Source organism: Polyodon spathula, chromosome 2, assembly GCF_017654505.1.
Source record: "Polyodon spathula isolate WHYD16114869_AA chromosome 2, ASM1765450v1, whole genome shotgun sequence".
Taxonomy (NCBI): domain Eukaryota; kingdom Metazoa; phylum Chordata; class Actinopteri; order Acipenseriformes; family Polyodontidae; genus Polyodon; species Polyodon spathula.
Window position 1 is genome coordinate 74,421,091 of NC_054535.1, and position 23,453 is coordinate 74,444,543.

The 23,453-nt window shown below is 40.6% G+C and overlaps 1 protein-coding gene across 2 annotated transcripts in view; it reads left to right on the forward strand.

Moving 5' to 3' along the window:
- LOC121300489 (succinyl-CoA:3-ketoacid coenzyme A transferase 1, mitochondrial-like) overlaps positions 1 to 23,453 on the forward strand; it is an 86,413-nt gene that overhangs the window by 24,402 nt on the left and 38,558 nt on the right. The window contains exons 8-12 of one of the 2 annotated variants that reach the window (XM_041229061.1): positions 8,629 to 8,736; positions 15,598 to 15,715; positions 16,619 to 16,713; positions 17,705 to 17,753; positions 20,531 to 20,603. In XM_041229061.1, the coding sequence (XP_041084995.1) occupies positions 8,629 to 8,736; positions 15,598 to 15,715; positions 16,619 to 16,713; positions 17,705 to 17,753; positions 20,531 to 20,603 (443 nt within the window). The remainder of the gene's footprint in view (positions 1 to 8,628; positions 8,737 to 15,597; positions 15,716 to 16,618; positions 16,714 to 17,704; positions 17,754 to 20,530; positions 20,604 to 23,453) is intronic. The other variant, XM_041229068.1, reaches the window with a different exon arrangement.

The window sequence follows — 23,453 nt, forward strand, 5'->3', positions numbered from 1 at the left end:
GAAAGAAAGCAGTACTTTATCCCAGAGTATCCTTAGAAATGACCCGGTTTGAGATTGTTGTCAGTCCCTTTAGTGTCCAGACCTTCTCATTGTGCTGGAATTGCATTCGAAATGGGATTTGCAGACTTCCCTATAGGGACAGTTGAATCGAGTCGTAAACCCTGGTTCCCAAACCTGTTCTAACCTATTATAGAGGCTACCTGCACTAAAAACTAAAGACGAAAGACTAAAGCCTCTCACTCCTTTACTGTACTGTAGAGGGGTTTGATAACCACTTTTATGTATTACCAAATACTGGTCTGGATTTCTGTTTGCATACAAAATGAATCAAAGAGCTGCAAAAGAACATTCTGCCTGTTGCAGGTGTGACTGTTATCCACCCCTCTACATGTACAGTAGGCAGAGGCTACTGCACCTTTCCAATACAAAGACACCAATTCCAGTGTCTTCACAATTTAGATGGCTGAAATTTCAAAGTATGTCCTGGGGTCCAGGGTGTATTGCCAGCCTAATTGAAGTATACACTTGCATTTTATTAACGTCACTGTAGCCTTATCTGAAACGGAGCCGATGTCTTCAGTCAGCTTTAGTTAAATGCAGTCAACATATAGATCTACTGTATATGGCGTAATGCTTTCGGAAGTTATTTGCCTAGAATTCTATATATAATAATGTTCCATTGTGGTGTTCAGTAGGTAGCAGTATTAGAATGCACCCAGACTCTCCACATTTTCGTATAACACAGACATGGCCATGGCAGATGATTTCTTCACTTGACTAGAAAGCTGTCCTGCAGTTTTGAAATGCCTATTTTTAGACTGTTACCAAACCAATTTATGCAAACTAGTGTAGCGGCTAATTAATAGAAAAAAATAAAGCAGTGCTTTGAGGACTTGACATAAAATTCCTGGAATAGGGTTGGCTATTGCTGATTGACATTATGTGACTGGACTGTAGATTCCCTTTCTTTTAATTTCCTGATTTTAATACGATGCAAAATTTCAAAAGGAAACATATTAAAATATATTTATTTTAAAACAAATAATCAGGTAATACAGTACCAATACCAGTTTTATTGTGAGAACTTTGACATAACAGTTTTCTTGAGAATGAATGTTTTTTTTTTTTCTCTGATCCATGTAATTCTCCCCACCACACATTTAAAGATTATAGAATGCTAATCCCTGCAATTAACATGTGCTTCTAGAGACTCACCACCTGTGCCTTTTTACCAAATAATACTTCTGGCATATTCTTTACTGGACTTTTAGATTATCATACATCCGGTATAACTTTAAATTAGGGATTTAACTGGCGTCCCAAAGGTTTGGTGTGAACCTTTGTCCAGTTTTCTCTATAGAGCACATCTGAGCGAGTGATTTCCCACCTCCTGCTCTTTTAATTGGCATAGTATAGTTCTGCTGCTGTGTTTACAGTAATGCATGTTATCCCAGGAGCATGCAGTATCACTCGGTCTTTCTGTAATGAAAAGTTGGCTGTTTACTGTTTACTACTAGCAACTGTTCTCTTACTTAAGTCAATGTTTTCCACATTTATTCAGGCAGGGCCCAACACATCCAGACAGACTGCCCTGAGGAATTTATGTATATCTGTTCTCTGTCTGTTCAGTTCTTGCCTCTGCTCATCATAGGTATATCTGTTCTCTGTCTGTTCTGCTGCAGGTACCTGCTGTGTTGTGCCTTTAAGCTCTAAAGTTGCACACAAAATGGCGTTGCAGTGTGATAGGAACCCTGTATGCTCCATTAACTGCCAGCAGCAAGATTTGTATTTTGTTCATGTGTCAATGTTTGTACTGTGAACAAAGGGACTCGCTTCATCTAATTTAGTTACCGTCTCATTTTCTTCTCAATTATTCCCCAAATCAGATTTTTTTTTTTTTGCTGCAACTATGTGGGGATTCAGTGCTTTATAATGTGCCATTATACACTATGGGAGGCTGCTATTGTCACATCTCACAACTTCAGGAGCTCTGAAATGTAGGTGAAACAGACTTCATTATTCTAGTTGAATACTTTTTTCATTTTTGTCTGGTGTTCGGCCACGATTTGGGCTGGTGTCATTTTCCAGTAGGATTCGGGGAAGGTGAAGCAGGTGTCTGTTGTGAGCAAGGACTCATAAGGGGCTGTTCATTCGTGAACACAAACTGAAACAGCGAAACAAATACAATTTAGATGAGACTTACCTGTTAAAAGGAAATTGAAACAGAAGCTAATTAGTATGCTGTAGTCTATACATCACCATGCATCTGAACATCTTGAACAGCCCCTTGATATCTCCCATAATGACAATGAAATAGTTTTTAAATATATAATTGAGTGGAGTATCTTTATTATACACGGGACATGATTTAAAGTTGGTCTATCAGGTTTAATAGAGGCACTGATATTCATCGGTATTAAAGTATTGGTAAACTGTTTGTCTCAGCAGTGTTCAGTTACCTTACAGTATTTTCAAACTGAAACAAGTTTCAGAACCATTTTGTGAACTACGTAGTGCTGTGTACTATACATAGCTATTGGGTGCCTTTGGTCATTGATCACGATACTCAGAATCTCAATACGTTTCATGTAAGAAACATCTACAGTACTCTGCAACAATGTTTCTCTTATCCTTTTTGGAGACTGTTACACAGTTGAAGTGTTTTTACAATGGATCCATATTGAATGTTATTTGGTAATATATTATAAAACAATTATTGCAAAACCAAATAGAGCAAAGCACACTACAAGGCTTGATAAGCAGAAATAGCTAAATCACAACTGCTGTATAACCAAATAGACGCAACGCCTGTTTTTCCTATCAAGTTTGTTGGCTATGCTATTCTGTACAATAAAGGAGGTGCCTGAGATTTAAACCGGAGCTACCATTTCTCTAACAAATAATACTAATAACAGTAGATATGTGAAAGAACTACTGGACATAGATACTACCAGTGCTCCAGTGAGACAGCCTTGGAATTCTGAAGTGAGTTGTGTTCATAGATGAGACATTGTGAATTTGATCAATCTAATACTGTTTTCAGTCCCTCCCTTCCATAACTTTAATAGCTAAGCATGGGAGGTAGCATTTAACAAAGATATGCTAACAAGCTGCACAATACTTTAAAAGGTACACTGCACTCATTCAAACAATGTTTAGTTCTGTGGTTTAAAGAAATCCCAGATTTCCACCCGTGTACAATAATGTGACTACCCCATGAGGAACTTGATCATTCACAGCAGCTCTGTATTCCAAAGGTTCTCCCCAGGTTTGTACCAATATATTCAAGCGGCAGGGGTGTCCCGATAAAGATAAGGTTGGGACCACATTTTAAAAGTACAAACGTTCCTTTACTTCCCTTCACTGATTACAAGCCAACCTGCTCTAGCAGCTTACTGCTCTGAACACTCTGCTCACTCTAAACTCTACATGGCTAGCACTGGGCATCTGTAACAAATCAAAACCCTTATCCCTCCCACCCAGGAGTCAAATACCTATAATAACCAAAATAAAACCTGCAAACAACACCCATAGGACCCTTAGCTGTCAATTGCAACCCATAGTGTGTTGTAGGCATATAGCACCGTCTATAGCCCAGACACACACACTGCTGCATGCCAATAATGTAAAACCACCCCGGGAACTGGCGGGTCCCTATCCAGTTCCCCTATTACCCCAGTGGGGGTGCTGGCACTTTACCATATTCAATAGACAAGTGCTTTGAAGTAAATCATGATTGATATGTACATTATAGTTCAGTTGTGCCTGATACTTTATTTATAGCTGAAAGGAGCTCATTGAAGTCCATTGTAAAAGTATCTAATACTATGCCACCTGCAGTTTGTTTTTATGAAGTCGTTGAACATGGTACATACATTTTAAAAGTGACAGCAGGGGCATTTAAAACGCTAAAGCCACAAAACAGTAATTTGGAAGATGGGCGTTCCTTTATAGTTACCAGATGCAATGCGATTTTTCATCGGGCAACAAGATACTTTCGCAGCGACATGACCGTACACACCTGAAGTAATACAGATGCGATGCAACAGGTTTGAAAACTGCCAGATCTATAAAACTGTTAAAAATTGCTATTGACAAAACTATGATCAAGACTGATACATATTTGTCAACATGATGTGGAAATTTTGAGTGTCTTCTCTGATGGTATTTCAACATATATGGCAAGAAATTACACATACCAAGCTTACCCATATATTGTCTTTCATCTCGCTATCTTTAATTGCGATGATCTTTGTCATCAAGCTCTGGGTATTGTTTTTTCCTCCATCATTTTGGATACTGCATCACCTTGGTGGACATTGTGCATTGAAGCTGTTCTGTAATTGCTCAATTTCCTAGTTGTCGTGCGAAGAAATATCCTATTTATTTTGCGTTGCTCCAGTTTTGCCCTGGTGTCGCCTGTGGTGTAAAAGATACTAATCAAGTACAGGGTCTATTTATTTTATCGCATCGCTGCACAGTTCCGCTTGTCGCATTTTGTCTACTGTGTACCAGCCTTTTATCTACACTTTACTGTTATTGAATTTCTTGCCTTTGTAATTTGTATATGTCCTCATGAGCTCTAGGCTGGTTCTAGGCTCCTGACATGGACTGGGTTTAAGATGTTCTTGAAAGCCCTTTAGAAATGCTCACAGAAAATCATACAGTGTAGTTTGTATTTCTAACTGTTCTCTGTAATACTGGGTATGCATATTAACTGAAAGATTGAAAATTGTGTAATTCTAATTTTTTTGTAATGTTCGTATACCTGCCATAAAAACAGGGAGGGAGAAGGGCCACCATGGTAGGACAGGTTTGACTATGTATAGTGTTTAATGTGTCATAGAGAGATACAGCGTGCCCATTCCTCATTGATTACTGGATCTCATTTCTTCAGGGAAGTTGGGGAATGGGGTGGAAAACATTATGTTCCATGACACTCTTCCATGTAAAACATACATTTTTGTTGCCTTGGATACAAGCCTCTAAAGTTTTGTCATTGAAATGTGTGTAACAGAAATGGGCTTGTAAAAGGGAGATGCAACTTCCATATATGACTCTATTGCACACATCAAATGCCCTTTTCTTTGTATACTTGAAAATGCCACTCAAGCATACAGACTCATCCTTCCCATCCACATCTCAGCACTGTTGATTTATTCCACATGTAATATAAAACATGTTTAACCTTTGTATTAAAAAAACTACTTTTCTCTCCTTGCAGCATTTTAAATGGCCTTCATCCAAGTCTAGATGAAACCGTGCCATACAATAATACACTGATAATTAAAGGTCCCTTCAGTCATTATTTTTGGTTACTTGCTTTCCATTGTGTTTATTTTGGTTGCTAGGCTTCCTAAGAGAGTACAGGAAGATTGCTTTGACATTTATTTGGCAGGCATTTTTGCAGTTTTCTTTGAAGACTGTACATTCCAGAAATTCTGAGCCTTTAAAAGGACTATGGCTATCTTCATCTGAACAAAATACATTGTATCCTTCTTTTTGTGTCCTTCGAACAGGTCTCCCCAAGGACTTCACCGCACTCGTGTGTATTCGTGTCATTAGAGTAGCTCGATTTGATCATGTTAGTCTTTGATCTGCTAGTTTGCGAGCGCAGGCGGATCAGCCACCACCATGTTGACCAGTCTGTATCGGCCCCTCGGGGAAGGTCCTACTGGAGTTTCATATCTATTTCAGTGTGTCTGATTCTGCATAGTCTTTCATTCCGTAATCTCAGTCGTGCCTTGCCAGCTATCGTATCCAAAGGTGCAATACTGTTTATAAAACTCTTTCAGGATTTAAGGCATTTGTTACTTTTGTGTGACCATATAGCGGATGCCTTGGGTCCTCCATCTGCCATGGTCTTTTCCCCTGGCTTGCTACCTTCCTCCTGATATCAAGTGGTGCAATGCCAGCCAGTAAGTAAGGCTATCCTTTGGTGTTGGCTATAGACATCCTGTTGTTCCACGACGGCTGTCATTTAGAACAGGGCCTAGTTTCTTGGCATGGACGGATTGTTCCCACACTGGACAAGCATACTCTGCTGCTGTGGAGTAGCACAAGGCAATAGCAGTGGTTTTCAAAATAGCTGGGTTGGCTTCCCACTTTGAGGTGACCAACTTTCGGAGGATGTTGTTGCGGATGCTGACTTTCCCTTTCGTCTGTTCTACGTGTGCTCTGAGGGAAAGTGTTCTGTCCAATGCCACCGCCAAGTAGACAGGGTTAGGGTGATTACCCAGAGGGATTCCATCCCAAGTGATGTTTGGTTTCCTCTTGGCTTCTCAGGGTGAAAGGCCTTCACCTGTGTCTTGGTCAGCTTGGCGCGAAGCTGGTTTTTGTTGTATTAAGCTGAGAGGTTGCAGTGCACATGTCAGTCTGTTCTTGACAGTGGCCTTTCCTTTTCCTGTGACATGATGCTAACAGGAGAAGCCAATAAGCTTAATAAGAATAATGTTTTGCTATATATCGTTTATCACAACTCATACAATGTGTTTTGATGTTGGTTCATAATAGCTATACAGATGTATTCTGGGATTTCTAGGTAAGGTTTCCTGACAGTTTTTTGCAAATCGGCCACCACCACCGGGTCAAAGACTTGTATCTCAGACACCATTTAAGGTGACTTCATACAGTATTTGCAGGGTTATATTGAGGCCATGTGACCTTTGAAGTTGCATAGAGACAGTAAACTTCCAGTGACTGTCTTAATGTTTGTTATTCTTTGATTGTCTAACTTCGGTTCTATTGCTAGTGCTGTCTGATGTAGTAAAGATTAACTCTTCCACTGCCTCATTGCTTTGATGATACAGACCCATGAACCCATTCACTGCCTTATTGCTTTGATGATACAGACTACATGAACCCATTCACTGCCTCATTGCTTTGATGATACAGACCCATGAACCCATTCACTGCCTCGTTGCTTTGATGATACAGACCATGAACCCATTCACTGCCTTATTGTTTTGATGATACAGACCCATGAACCCATTCATTGCCTCACTGCTTTGATGATACAGACCACATGAACCCATTCACTGCCTCATTGCTTTGATACAGACCACATGAACCCATTCACTGCCTCATTGCTTTGATACAGACCACATGAACCCATTCACTGCCTCATTGCTTTGATACAGACCACATGAACCCATTCACTGCCTCATTGCTTTGATACAGACCACATGAACCCATTCACTGCCTCATTGCTTTGATACAGACCACATGCTTTGACAAAGGGCCTTTTGTAGTTACAGTTTCATATTTCAGTTTCATTTCATGTTTACATACCATTTAATCTGATCTGGCCCCTTGGTGGGGGATGCTTTGTTTGTGTTCACAAACACTCCTGTTTCTATTCACCCCCCCCTCCCCTCCCCTTTTCCTTCAGTGGTTACAAATTCTGTTGCTCCAGTATTGTGATACCGGTATTCATTTCTTGCTAAGCTGTCTTTGGCTGGAAGCCTCCGTTGTACTAGAAATACATTATTCATTTAGATTTGATATTATTCAGAGTATTGCATCTGTCTCTTCACCTTGCACCTTGGCTTATTTAATAAATGTAGCAAGCCTCTCCTAAAAATGACAGAAAGTGTGTAACGAATACCTTTTGTTGGTGTCACATCAAGAAATAAGCTGAGGAAAAATAAACTTGTGTATTGAAGTGGTGCCAGAATGCATTTTCCAGCTGGAATGTATTGTACAAATAAAAGCAAACTCATAAAACAGAATGGCAAGAGAAATGCAAATACTTTTAGAAGCTGCCTAAAAAAAGACACTGGAGACAAATGTTTTGTAAAAGGGGAGAATCACTGATGTTTGACAGAGGACCATTACATGCAAAGTGCATACTCCATTATTTCTGACATTCCGTTTTTTTTTTTGTTTTGTTTTTTTGTTTTTTTGCATTATATGTAATTTGGGGTTTAATAAATCCCTGCATTTTCTGTTTATTTCCCTCCAACAGACAGGCAATGCCAAACATGTGAGAATGTTGGTAGACTGTGTTTAATCTGACTTTATTGGAGGTGAAATGGCTAATCATTTTGCCAATTTGGCCTGGTAACTTCTATATAAGGGAAATAGCCAGACTGCTAGTTAGGGAGATAAGAAGCCTGCATACGTTATCTTGAGTCACAGCGATAGTCTTCTGCTTGGGTATTTGTTGTAACTTCTGACCCAGCCTTAAAGGTCCCAAAATTGTTGAATTGTAACCTAGCAATAAAAATATACAGAAGTTCTGACCTGTCACAGACACTTAAAAAAAAATCAAAACACAGTGCCACTCAGCTTATCTATTCCATTTAGTTTATTTTGGTTTTAGATCATTACATAGAAATGACTTGATGCCACATAACTGTAAACAAACCTGTGATTTAGAGGGGAGGATCACACACTGAGCCACCCAAAACTATTAACCCGAATTTAAGATTGCAGTGGTGTGTGTAAAGTATAATTAGCACCCGTGATGGGGAAAGCGATTAGAAATGACCTGTAAAGAGTAAGACAAAACATAGTTTCCATTGTCTTCACAGATATTCTGCCAAAATGATTTGTTGACATTAAACTGTATAATTACGTGGGAATATTTTGTGTTTTTGTCAGTGCCTGCTTCTTCTGTGCTTTCAGGTTGAAGAAATTGTTGACGTCGGTACATTCGCAGCAGAGGACATTCACATCCCCAGCATTTATATTCATAGGATTGTAAAGGGGGGCAGCTTTGAAAAGAGAATAGAAGTAAGTGTTCTTCTTGTGTTGTCTGTAGATGGGCAGAGCATTCACATGTCTATTATTTAAGTGAAATAAAGAGAGTGCTACCGTATATTGCCACTATCACTTGACACAGTTCACAATTATAAAACTTACCTATTAGTTTAAGTCTTGTTTATTTTTTATTTATTTGCATTGCTCTGGGGTTCACCAAAAAATAAGGGCATATACAAACTACATTTGCAGAGTATTTTTTACCTTTCTGAAATCCATATACAGCTATGGCCAAACTTTTGCATAAATGTAGGACTGAAACATAATGAAAAATGTTCATGTATATATATATATATATATATATATATATATTATATTTATTTATTTATTTATAGATATATTAATTTATATATTTAAATATATTGTACGTATTCAAGTAATTTCAAAGAAATTCATAAAGTTTTCCGCATGTCAAAAGTTTACCAGAAGCCATAGTACTGGTACAATATTTTCTGTTAATTTTTGAAATGTCAGTGTGAGGCGAGAGTGTATTAAATGGAATGTCCAGACAGTAATTTATGTGTACAGAAATAAAATAATTTATTTTTATTATCTATACACAACAAAATAATTAAATAACAAAAGAAAACAAAATGGTGTGAGGGAAGGAGTGCAGGGGTGAAATCCAAAACAGATCGTGATAACTCGTCTTTAATCGTCTTCGTGGTAAACCATACATAAACAAAAAAAGACAAAAGAAATGTTAGCGTTTTTTTTTTTTTTAAATCCCGCTGCACCAAACTAGTCTCTCCCTCCACCCGTTACTCCTCCTATTTTACTTTCGGACCAACCCCGAACACAGTAGTACGTTCCCTTTAGTATGTAATGTCCCGCCTCTGTAGTCAGTGGAACACCAATCCCCAACTGACAAGTGTCCTTATCCTTCACTTGACTCCAGTGGCTGGAATTTACATACTCGTACTTCCGCCCCTCACCAAGGTGCCGCCCCTCAAAAAGATGACTTTTGCCATGGTCACGAGATCTTGGTAAGGGAAGTCCCGAGTTGGTTTGATGCCATCTACTGTCGGGAGGCTGAATCACAGACCGAAATCCCTTTGACTCATCACATATCCCACCCCTCAGAGTGGAGCCGAAGGAACACTCGGAAACCTCTAACCCTTCCCTTTTCCCTCCCTCCCGGGAAAAAAAATCAGCATTTTGATGTAACTTACCCGCACGATACCTTATTTGAAAGGCGAAGGGTTGGAGCGCCAGGTATCACCGCGTAATCCTAGCGTTTGAATCCTTCATCGTGTCTAACCACTTTAAAGAAGCGTGATCTGTGATGAGTACAAAGGGTCGTCCCAGAAGATAGTATTTTAAAGATTCCACTGCCCATTTCACTGCCAGGCATTCTTTCTCCACTACCGAATACCTCTGTTCTCTGGGCAGTAACTTCCGACTGATGTATAGTATCGGGTGTTCTATACCATCTCTCTCCTGGGACAGAACCGCCCCCAGACCAGTCTGCGATGCATCTGTCTGCAGGACGAACTCTCGGCTGAAATCCGGGCTTATTAATGCTGGGGCCTGACTCAAATTAGTTTTAATAGATTCAAAGGCTGTCTGACACTCTGCACTCCACTTAATTTTATTTGGAGCGTTCTTTTTAGTGAGATCAGTGAGAGGGGCGGCTATAGTGGAAAAGTGTGGAATAAAGCGGCGGTAATAACCAGCCAACCCTAACAGTGATCTCACCTGGGTTTTCGTGGTAGGTACCGGTGAATCCAACAAAGCCTGGACTTTTGAAACCAACGGTTTCACTCTACCCTTACCCATTATGAAACCTAAATATTTAGTTTCTTCTTTTCCAATAGCGCACTTTGCCATGTTCGCTGTGAGCCCCGCCCTCCTCAGAGACTGTAAGACGGCTTCTAATCTAGTCAAATGTTCTCTCCAGGAAGAACTATAAATGACTACATCATCGATATACGCAGCTGCATACTCTCGATGAGGTTGTAAAACCCTGTCCATTAGTCTCTGAAAAGTAGCAGGCGCTCCATGAAGTCCGAACGGCATAGTACAAAATTGAAAAAGACCCTCTGGGGTTGAAAATGCCGTTTTCTCACGAGAGGCTTTCGTTAATGGAATTTGCCAATATCCTTTCGTCAGATCCAGAGTTGAAATAAACCGAGCTTGCCCCAGTTTGTCTAAGAGTTCATCTACTCGAGGCATGGGATATGCATCAAACTTGGAGATAGCATTCACCCTCCTAAAATCGATACATAATCGTAGTGACCCATCTGGCTTGTCTATTGGTACTATTGGGCTACACCACTCGCTTCGGGAAGGTTCAATTACCCCAAGTTTCAACATACACTCCACCTCCCTTCGAACAGAATCTCTCCGACTCTCTGGAATGCGATACGGTCTCTGTCTAACTCTTAGACCTGGCGGAGTGATAATAGCATGTTCGATCAAATGCGTTCTTCCAGGCACGTTAGAAAACACATCACTGAACATATTAATTAGATTGCTTACCTCTTCACGCTGATCAGGAGTTAATTGTTCCCCCATCGGGACCTCAATTGCTGACTCTGGCTCAATTGAGGGTCCAAAATCCTCTCCCTCCTGTACAGGAGATATAAAATGGACTTCCCGTTCTTTCCACGGTTTCAGGAGATTAACATGATAAATTTGACTTTCTTTCCGACGCCCAGGCTGTCGGATCTCATAATTGACTTTACCAATTGCTCGAATAACCTGAAAGGGACCCTGCCATTTAGCAAACAACTTAGATTCCGATGAGGGCAACAATAACAACACTTTATCTCCAGGTCGAAAGTTCCGAATTCTTGCATTTTTATTGTAGCTTTGTTGCTGCTTCTGCTGTGCCGCTTTGAGATTGTCATGTGCCAATCGACCGACTAATTCTAAGCGATCGCGTAACTGCAACACATATTTTACTACATTTTTAGACTCCTTTGACTGTTCTTCCCAGCCTTCTCTTATGAGATCCAAGATACCCCGCGGCTGCCGACCGTACAAGAGCTCAAACGGGGAAAACCCCGTTGAGGATTGTGGTACCTCGCGAACTGCAAAGAGCAAGTAGGGAAGCAGTTTAGCCCAATTGCGTTTTTCTTGATCTACAAAGCGGCGCAACATATTTTTCAAAGTCTGATTAAATCGTTCAACAAGCCCATCCGTTTGTGGATGAAAAACTGAGGTTCTAATTGAACGGATTTTCAATAATTTATATAGTTGCTGAATACAGTCTGACATAAAATTAGTGCCCTGATCAGTGAGAATTTCTTTCGGGATTCCCACCCTAGAGAATATTTTTACCAATTCATTCGCTACAGCTATTGCATTCATAGAGCGTAAGGGAACAGCTTCTGGATATCTCGTTGCGTAGTCCACTACTACTAAAATATACCGATATCCTGACTCTGTTCCCTCCAGAGGGCCTACTAAATCTACACCAATCCTTTCAAACGGTACCCCAATAATTGGAAGTGGAACCAGAGGTGCGGGGCAAACTGACTTAGGGGCAGCTAATTGACATTCAGGACACTCCGATACATACTTCCACACAAGACCATAAACCCCAGGCCAAAAAAAACGGGCCAGAATTCGTTCCTGAGTCTTTTCAGTTCCCAAATGACCTGAAAATGGAATGTCATGCGCCAATCTCATGACTTCTGACTGAAAAGGCCTAGGAACCAATAACTGTTTTACGAGCTGTCCCGTCCCGGGAGCCCGGGTTATTCTATATAATAAGTGCCCAGATACAGAAAAATGCGGAAATACCACCGGTTGTCCTTCCTGCATATCCTTCCCCTCGATATATCTAACCTGTTTCCAAGCATACTGTAACATGGGATCATTTTGTTGTTCATATCCCAACTCAATATCTCGGTCCCAGTGGTTAGGTACACAGAGAGGAGTGTCTTTTATTACATGACCTTCCACCTCAGTAACCTCGCAGCCCCGGTTACACTGAATACCTACTCCCTTTCCTTGCCGTTTAAGCGATTGGTTTACTTTTGTGTCAGACCCCTCCCCTTGTCGTCTCAGAGTTCCCTCATATTTTTCCACCCGACGCTCTCTTTTTGTTTCTCTTGGGCGGATTTTAGGGTTAAACAGATCGGATTGCAATGGAAAAATCTCACCAATTGTTTTCTCCTGTTGCTTTACTTGTCCCCTGGTAGAAACTAAGACCATTTCCCGACCTAAAATACGATCAAACTCTTCCCAGGAGAACAGGGTATGGTAAACATTGCGCTACAGCCACTTTAACGTAAGCTGAATAATCACCTACAATAAGTCTAACTTTAGTGGTGGGATAAACCCGAGTTTCTCCGTGAATACAGGAGATAGCCACTTTACCCTGTGGCTCCCAGGCTACCCCATCCAAGAGAGCTTGCCGAATCAATGTTTGTGCTCACCCAGAGTCCGCAAATGCGTAAGTACTCTTTCCCCCGACCTGTACTCTTAACTGATAAGGGCCCTCCCGACATTCCCCAGTGTTCCTACCTGTTACTGCTGACCAGGATCTTGTCGCCAGGTCCACCTTCATTACTGGACAATTCCTGACAGTGTGTCCAGGCTCATTACATTGGTAGCACACTTGGTTAGGAGGCATCAACAGAGTTAATCTGTCCTGCGAGTCCGCGACCGGCAGGTTAGGGGGATTCTCTCTCGCCCAGGATGGGGCTACCCTCGATCTCCATGGTCTGAAGGTCTGGTTACCCCCTCTGGGCTTCATTGGTTGGTTGGTCCGAGTTAGTTTAGGGGCAGGAGTGGGGTCTGACCCGGCGTCTTCGTTCGCGTCTTCGTAGGCCTCCGCCAGGAGGATGGCATCCTCGAGAGTGGTAGGTCGATTCCTCTTAATCCACTCTCGATTCCCTGGCGGTAGTATAGACGCGAACTGTTCTATAACTATTTTCTGCACCAGTTCTTGGGGTGTATGTTCTTCTGGCCGCAGCCACCGGGTGCACTGATCTAAAAGATATTGTCCCGCAACCCGGGGCTGCATCCCCTTGGACAGCTGGTATTCCCGGAAACGGCGCCGGTATGTTTCCTCTGTGATCCCGAGGCGTGAGAGAATGGCTTCTTTTACTTTAACATAGTCCCCTGCATTCTTGGCCGTCAGGGCTCGATACGCTGCCTGAGCTTCCCCTGTCAGGCAGGATGCCAATTTCATGGCCCAGTGTTCCCTAGGCCACTCTGCAGCCTCTGCCACTCTCTCAAAAGTTATCAAGAAAGCCTCGGGATCATCTTCCGAGGTCATCTTCTGAAGTTTTGGCTGAGCTGCAAACATCCGGGCAACCGCTCTCTCTGATGTTGCTATTGATAGTTTTTCCACCAGCTGTCCAAAGAACTGGGCGAGCTGTTCCTGGTGCCGTGTCTCTCTCTCCTCGCGCTTTTCCTCCTGCTCCCTAAACATTGCCAACACTGTAGCTGGATCCATTTTCACTTCCTGACACCACGTGTGAGGCGAGAGTGTATTAAATGGAATGGACAGTAATTTATATGTACAGAAATAAAATAATTTATTTTTATTATCTATACACAACAAAATAATTAAATAACAAAATAAAACAAAATGGTGTGAGGGAAGGAGTGCAGGGGTGAAATCCAAAACAGATCATGATAACTCGTCTTTAATCGTCTTCTTGGTAAACCATACATAAACAAAAAAAGACAAAAGAAATGTTAGCGTTTTTTTTTTTTAAAAATCCCACTGCACCAAACTAGTCTCTCCCTCCACCTGTTACTCCTCCTATTTTACTTTCGGACCAACCCCGAACACAGTAGTACGTTCCCTTTAGTATGTAATGTCCCGCCTCTGTAGTCAGTGGAACACCAATCCCCAACGACAAGTGTCCTTATCCTTCCCTTGACTCCAGTGGCTGGAATTTACATACTCGTACTTCCGCCCCTCACCAAGGTGCCGCCCCTCAAAAGATGACTTTTGCCATGGTCACGAGATCTTGGTAAGGGAAGTCCCGAGTTGGTTTGATGCCATCTACTGTCGGGAGGCTGAATCACAGACCGAAATCCCTTTGACTCATCACAGTCAGATTTTTCATTAAGTAGATGGAAAACTACAAAGCGGTATGTAATTCAATATGTTAACGCAACATTATTGGTTTCATTCTACTTTATAAAACAAAATGAGTTAATTCTAAAAGGCAACACATTTGGTCATAGCTGTACTTGTGTTTTATTTAAATTTATGTTGCTGTTTTTGCTGAGATCATTTTTTACTACTGCTCTTTTTCAAACATGGGGGCTGCGTTTGAAATTACTTGTAAAAACTGCATTTCTGAAGTCAGGTGGTTTTAGAGATGACTCCCAGAGGTGTGAAGTTGTAAATTCTGTCCCCTTTGCCACTATGGCAACTGGGATTAGTAAACAAGAGGTTGCAATAAAAAACATTTTACATTACCCCAGAATAAAATGATAATTACTTTAGTCAACAAAAATCATTTTGAACATGTGTGTATTTATGTTTGATGAGGCTGCCATTTATTTGTCATGAAGTTATACATTGTTCTGACAGAACTACTATACCTTATGTTCTTTTCAAGCCCCCTGGATAATGAATGACTGAAAACCATTTCCTGTTTTATTCCTATTTGAAATATATCCAGTTAATTTATTTATTTATTCATTTATTTTTTTGCCTTCTGGTGGCTGAAGTTCGTCATAGTTAAAAATGAAGAGATTATTGAAGCTACTTTTTCAAATGACTAAAGGTGATTTGCAGATTGTTTGTTGGTATATTAATAAGACACAGTAATTGTCAAACAATCCCAAAGGTGTCTTTAGCCAGTGCAATTATTTTACAGCAACAATGGCGAATTGTGATTTACCTTCTCTTCCAAGCAGAAGCGCACAGTTAAAAAGCCAGAAGCAGCGACACAAAAACCCAAAAAGGAGTCTGATCTGGTGAGAGAGAGGATCATCCGCAGGGCAGCGCTGGAGTTTGAAAACGGCATGTATGGTATCCTTTCAGAGATGATAGAAATAAACCAGTATGGACTTACTGGGTGTGCTGCTTTACTCAAACCAGAATTGGCTCAGAAATGCATGGGGGATGAAACATCTCATTTAAGTCAGTGTCCTGGTAAAATCAGAGTGGTTTTAAACACTTTGTATAGTATTTTCTTTTTAATGGGAAGTTATCAGTTGTACCTTCTCATCTCTGATAATACAGCATGTGGAGCACTGGTGATCAGTCTGCCAGAGTGAAGAAGTGTTGTGTATGGATTATGTCATCCCCTTATGCACACTTCACATACCCCCTCAGGTGGCAGGGGCTCCATTCAGTACAAAGTGACACAAATGCTTTAGACAAGGACAAAGGACTGTTGCCAAGTATGCAGCTTGCCAAGTTTACATGCGATCTGTCGCTTCTAGGAATAAAGTAATACTTGATGATGCTTGGGACTTAAGATGACAATTTAACGTACATTCAGTTGGGCAGCCTTTCATGAAATATTGATCTTTATAATATTAAGAGTATGTTAATTCATAGTAATTGGTAACAGTCAATAGTAAAGTAATAAGCTAGGAAACCTACCCAGTCATGAACAGTAGTCTCTAGATAACTGACTCTGAATTTAAGCCTATCATCTTCTACATGACGTGTTTATTATCCTCTGCTGGGATGAATATTCCCACTGTGTACGGAGGTGCCTCAAATACATCAAATACAACACATGGCTCTCTTCCCCAACATTTATTGCCATTTTTTAATGGAGTGTCTTTTAACTGTAACTCTGTTCTAATAAAATAGTATGTGTGTACAGCATTAGAATGCACTGTAAGTGTCGGTAAAGATCAATTGTATAGAAGTGTTATTTCAAGCAGGTGTCACAGTATTTCCTTGACTGCACTCTTTCAGCTAACTTGGGCATTGGCATCCCGATGTTGGCCAGCAATTACATCAAACCCAATATAACAGTCCATCTGCAGAGCGAGAACGGCATTCTGGGACTGGTAATGTCTGGGGCAAATGGGTGGGAGGCTGCTGGTGAACAGTTACAACAGCCACCCTGTTAGTATGTACTTAGCTACAAGTACTGTGTTCATGGAGCTTTGGAGTTGCATTAATTGAAAGTAAGGAACAGGGTGTCCTGTGCGTCAGTAAATTAATTAGAGTCCTTCAAATCCGGACTGAGCTATTGAGTTATTATCATGTTTAAATGGCCTCTACCTAGTTCCTAGACTACAGGTGTCCACATTGCATCCGTCATGGTTGCCGCTAATTGGCACATTAGCATTCGTTTGGTTGAATATAGAAAAGGCAAACTTCTTACATGCAAGGCTATATTAAATATATCATTGAATTTATTAACTTGCTTTTTTTTCTTTTCACCACTGATTTTGCTTTAATGAATGTGCAATGTGCTTCAGTTTTTATGAATAAAACCAAGTTTGATATTCATGAAACTGTTACTGTATAGAGCGTGTTTAAAGAAGCCAACAACAGTATAGAATGGTGTCTTGAATATCAAACTATATTTTAGTAACAAAACCTGCCTTTGTTTTAGCATTCTTTAAATACCTCAGAGTTAATGCTTTGTAAATTAGGCCCATTTGAACGTGCCCATCTCACTTTTATCTTCAGCCTATTAACACTCTGTCATGGCTCATACATGGTATGCAGTATCAAATATACTGTTTCCAATACTTATTGGAGGGAAGTGCTATAAATACACTGTACAGTATGCAAAAAACCAACAACGTTATATACTATAGAGAGAGACACACAACTGCTAGACAGACACATTTTAATGGTCACCTAGAACATTCTGATTGCATGTCATTTCAACAGGAATGTTTGCAAAACATTTAATTGATACAGTGTAAAGAAACAAGCAGACACAAGTACTGCATATGCGATGATTTGGCTGCAGCCATTTTTTTTATTGAATTGTATATAAGCAGTTTCTACGAGTTGGTCCAGCATAGTCTTTGTTCTCAACAGGGTCCTTACCCAATTGAATCTGAAGTAGATGCTGATCTGATCAATGCTGGTAAGTATTTTGCAGGTTTTGGTGGAAATAAACCACAAATAACAACAGAAATGCACCTTTAGAAATACTGTATTTCAAAAGAAATAAAATAAGAAAGAAAGAGAAAGAGAAAGAAAGAGAAACAAACAAAGAAAAACCATGTAAAGGATGGATAAACCATTACAAAGGGTCATAAAAGATAAGCTTGCAACATTGCGCAGTGCTGATTGCCTACGGAAATGCTACAAAAGAAGGAGTGTGCAACTAACTTTTTTATAAAGATCCATTCAAATTTTTAAAGAAATTCACCAGAGAGAAAAATGGCACACTAAAAGCATCTAAGTTTGACCTGGAGAGATATTTGGAGGAAACACATACAGATTCAAAAAGGCAGGAGCCTATGTCAGTTCCTTCAGACATCCAACCTATCAATCCACCCAAATACCAAGTGTTGAAAACTGGAAGAAAATGGGCAGCAAAGAAAGCTGTGGAAGATGCTAAGGCTGCCCTTCGAATCTGTGATATTATGGGGCAATTTCGGCATGGAAAAGGGGGTCTTGGTCATACTTCAGCTCCTCCTGACCTGATAGTCAACAAGGTGCAAAAGCAGCAGGAGAGGATCAGGTGTGTAAAGGCCATTTCCTGGGCCAAGCAAGGAGGATGGATGAGATGGGAGAGTGTGGAACAACACAAGATCAGCTGGCAAGACCTATGGACAGTGGAACAGGGTAGGATCAGTTTCCTCATCAGAGCAACATATGATGTTCTCCCGTCACCATAGAACCTAAACCTCTGCGTGGGTGAGGATCCCTCATGTCCTTTGTGTTCATCACCTGCAACATTAAGGCACATTTTGACAGGATGTAAGGTGGGTCTTAGCCAAGGATGGTTTACTTTGCGCCATGACTAGGTGCTGCGATGTTTGGCCTTAGCATTGGAAGACAAGCGTAACCTGACCAATAAGTTGCCACCAGTTCCATCAAAGCATTACACACAAAAGACAATATCCCTCCGTCCAGGAGAGCAACCACCAAGAAAAGGTTTTAAAACCAAGCCTCGTCCAGGGACAACTGGAAGCTGCTAGAAACTGGAAGATGCTGGCAGTTGTTGGTCAACGGCTTATTTTTCCACCTGAGATTGCCACCACTAACCTTTGACCAGACAAACCTCTGGGTGGGTGAGGATCCCTCATGTCCTTTGTGTTCATTACCTGCAACAGGTGGATCTTAGCCAAGGACGGTTTACTTGGCGCCATGACCAGGTGCTGCGATGTTGGGCCTAAGCATTGGAAGACAAGCGTAACCTGACCAATAAGTTGCCACCAGTTCCATCAAAGCATTACACACAAAAGACAATATTCTTCCGTCCAGGAGATCAACCACCAAGAAAAGGTGTTAAAATCAAGCCTCGCTCAGGAAAATTGGAAGCTGCTAGAGACTGGAACATGCTGTCAGATGTTGGTCAACGGCTTATTTTTCCACCTGAGATTGCCACCACTAACCTTCGACCATACATTGTCTTGTGGTCTGGATCAGCATGCCTTGTTCATCTGGTAGAGTTAATAGTGCCATGAGAAGATGCTGTGGATGAGGTGTATGACAGGAAGAAACTTCGGTATGCTCAACTAGCTGCTGAAGCGGAACAGCGAGGATGGAGAGTCCGAATTTACCCAGTGGAGGTGGGTTGTCGAGGATTTGTGGCACACTCTACAACCCGGTTTCTCAGAGATGGCGGGTTCAGAGGCCAAGAGTTGAGTCGCACAGTGAAGAACTTATCTGGACTGGGATCTCAAGCACAATAGAAAGAAAGCAACGCTGATGTACGGGTAAGTAAGCTGGGCTGAGTTGAGTGGGGGGGGGGGGGGGGGGGGTGGTGCTGGGACGCCACAATCACTGTTGAGCTCTCTTGAGGTGTCATGGGCTAGACAATGAAAACAGAGGACAGAAGCAGCGTCTTCTCTGAAGACCCCAGAGATGTACCCTACTTAGCTCAATCCAGACCATTGTCATGCTGATGCGCTGGGGAGACCGCACTGTGGTTGATCCTCGGATCCAGCATCGCAGCCGTTGTATGTGCTGACGCGCTGGGGAGGCAAAATAAGCTGATCCCTGGAGCCCAGCGTTACACTTCAGCCAACAACACCAGGCAGAAGGATTTTTCCATCATCAGATGGAAAAAAGAAACAAATGGATAGAGGTGCAGATGGATCATTTTAGTTTATTGTAAATCTACATCTTAGTTGGTTATTTTGGCGAGAGCCGAGTTCAAATCAGCAAGAAGTTTTAACATCTACTCTCATGTAAAGGAAATCTTAACAGCAGTGAATAAAAGTTAAATTGTATTGAATTAATTGCTAAATGTTTACTCTATCCTGAAATCTCTATGAGAAATGATAGCATAGTTGCGCTAGACACATGTGCACTGACAGTAGTCAATGTGTTTCACAGATTGTGTTTGTGCATTGCCACTTTAAATATAGGGATGCATACAATTAAAACTGAATCACAGCCAGACTAGATTAGACTACTCTCTGAAGTGTGACTATTTAATATTAATGGGATCTTAAAGAAGCGGCTCTGTCCCTAATGGCCTATTGTAGAGAAGATAGCTGCCAATAGCAACTTGATGGGAATTGCTACCAAACCTCAATACCTCGAAGCACTAAAACATAAGTCAGGATTTGCTTCTGCTCTCAACAGTCAGGAGGTTAGCTTGCCTCAGAGCACCCATATTAGACCTCTGACTATACTGAGTCAAGGTATCCTTCCTGAACCATCAGCTATTGTATTTCTCTCTAGGTAAGGAGACAGTCACAGTGCTTCCAGGTGCTTCCTACTTCTCCAGCGATGAGTCATTTGCCATGATTCGAGGGTAAGTAATAAATGTAGTATCAAAGGAACTTGCTCGATCGCTCAGGGGAGATACACACTGGGTGTCTGTGTTCTGCATTTTAGATTACGGAAATTACTTGGTGGAATTATTTCCTCTGTACACCAGATGAATGGTGTGGATTTCACAGTTCTCTTGTTAAGAGAATCATAAAATGCTTTCTTCCATAAAACTCACTTCTCTCTGAATAGGTCCAAAAATGTTTCAGTTGCGGGAGGTCTGTTTTTATAAAACTCTGCCTTATTTAGTCTGTTTTGATTAATTAAATAAAGTGTATTATTAGATTTAATGAAAACATTTGACAATATGACTTTGGTAATTTATCTTGCCACCATACTGTGTTCCTGTGCCACAGGTATTAGAACCCCAGCGGAAGTTCTAAAGCAAAGTGTAAAGCACTGATTCTGAAGAAGAAGTGATTCCATTGCCTGGTGAAAAATTAAGCAACATTTACGGTGTTTACATGGACAAGTCATGACAGTTTTCCTCATGATGTTGTGGTCGTACTTCTCAGGAATTGCGTTTCCATGTAGTTATGATTTTGGGATGACAATCGGGCCATGACAGTGCAAATTACTGCAGTCATTGTGATTTAGGGGAGGGGATATTTAAATGTCCCTGTCTGCATACTAATTAGGGAAAGAACGACTTTTAATATCGTGAGGAGAACTTGCATGTGTTGCCATGAAGATTAAAACATTTAACAAGATACATGAATTCACATGTTGTCACACACATTCTGAATTACGCCGCGCATTAGCTACTTGTTTGTCTGGTTACTTTCCCAACACACACACACACACACACACACACACAAGTATATAAAAAATAATTTCTACAAGTTTTACTACTTAGAATTTACAGGGACCTCCACAATTATTGGCACCCTTGATAAAGATGAGCAAAAAAGGCTATATAAAATAAACAACACAGGTAATGAGCTATATTTTAAGCTCAACGATATGGGAAAACTATATTATTTTATACTAATACAATTGCTCAGAGAAAATGTTTATTTTTAACAAGTAATATTTATTTTTTTCTCAAAAAGATGAAATCTGCATTAACATTCTACTTTTTTAAGTACATCTCATCTTACAGTACATCTTAAGGAACTGTATTGTGGCCTTCCATGGCTTCCTGTTTCACTGGGGTATAAAAATGAGGTAACACTCATGTAAAATCCATTTGTCATCCATCACCATGGGGAAAGGCAAAGAACTCACCAATGAAAAGAGACAAATGGTTGTTGACCTTCATAAATCAGGCAGTGGGTACCAAAAAATAGCTAAAAACCTAAATATACCACTTACCACTATTAGGGCAATAATTAAGAAGTTCAAAACCAGTGGATCAGTGGTAAATCTGCCTGGTAGAGGACGCAAGTGCATCTTGCCCCCACACACAGTGAGGAAGATAGTTCGGGAGAAAGAAAAATCCAAGGGCCACAGTTGCAGAATTGCAGAACTTGGTTGCATCTTGGAGTCACCAAGTCTCCAAATCTACAATTAGACGCAACCTTTATTGTAAGCGCCTGGAGTTTGCTAAATGGCATTGGCATTTGGATTGGAACCGGGTGCTATGGTCAGATGAGACGAAAATAGAGCTCTGTGACCACACACACCAGCGGTGGGTTTGGCGTCAAAAGAAGGATGTGTATGCAGAAAAGAACCTCATACCTACTGATGTTTTGGTTATTGCTTCCACTGGTCCTAAGATCCCTTCCCACGTGTACTCCAATCTCATAAAAAAATATAGAAAAAGACTCAGTGCTGTTAGCCTTGCAAGGGGAGGGTGCACAAAGTACTGAAAACAAGGGTGCCAATAATTGTGACACTTAATTTTTTTGGAAATAAATTTATAATTTGAGAAATGTGTAATTTTGGTTGATTCCCTTGAATCATTAATAAAGTACAATATATTCCACCTGTTGGAAAATTACAATATAGCTCATTACCTGTGTTTATTTTATACAGCCATTTTTGCTTATCTTTATCAAGGGTGCCAATAATTTTGGAGGTGCCTGTATATTTGCGTGTGCGTGTTTGTGGAACATCTAAAAGTTACATTTTATTAACACTAGAACAGCCTTTTACAATACTTGTTTTGATTTTGAATATAACCTACAATATTCAATTTTTATACAAGCCTGTTGTCTCTACTGGACCTGGCAGCCATCAATTCCTTTGTTCTGTACAAGGTAGGAGAGATTTCATCTTGAAGCTAGCCACAGCGCTTCAGCAGAAACATTTCGATCACAAAACTGCAAAGCTGCAGGCTGCAGCAGCTCAACCTGGATTCTGTGCTGCGAGTGATACCATAATCATAATGTTACTTTTGTTTTAGATTAAAAACTACTTTTGTTTTTTTATAGTTTTGTATGTTTCATATACCTGTTTACACACTAGTTTCTTTTGAAGTGTTTATTTTATTATAGTTTTTTTTCTTTTTTGAAGTAGTGTTTTATATATGGTAAGTTAGAAAATAAACCCTTTTATGTTTAATTGTTCATTTAAATACAGCGTTTTGGCTGCGCAGATGTTTGATATGATGTGCTTGAGTAAAACTTTTGAGTTGTATCCCATAGTTTGTACAGCCTTTCTGCTGGAGATTACATGATATTAAGTCAGAAGAATGGGATCTTGACTGCTGAAACCTTGTGAGCCACAAGCATGATTCCTGCTCAGGTTTACATGGGTTTTTACAGCTATTTTTATCGTGAAAAAGCGATTGACCCTGCCCATAAAGTCACGCTGACCAAAAGACGTTATTTTGCTGTTTTGCGTGACAATGTCACAGATTCGCATGACAACGACAGAGTCAAGACATTAG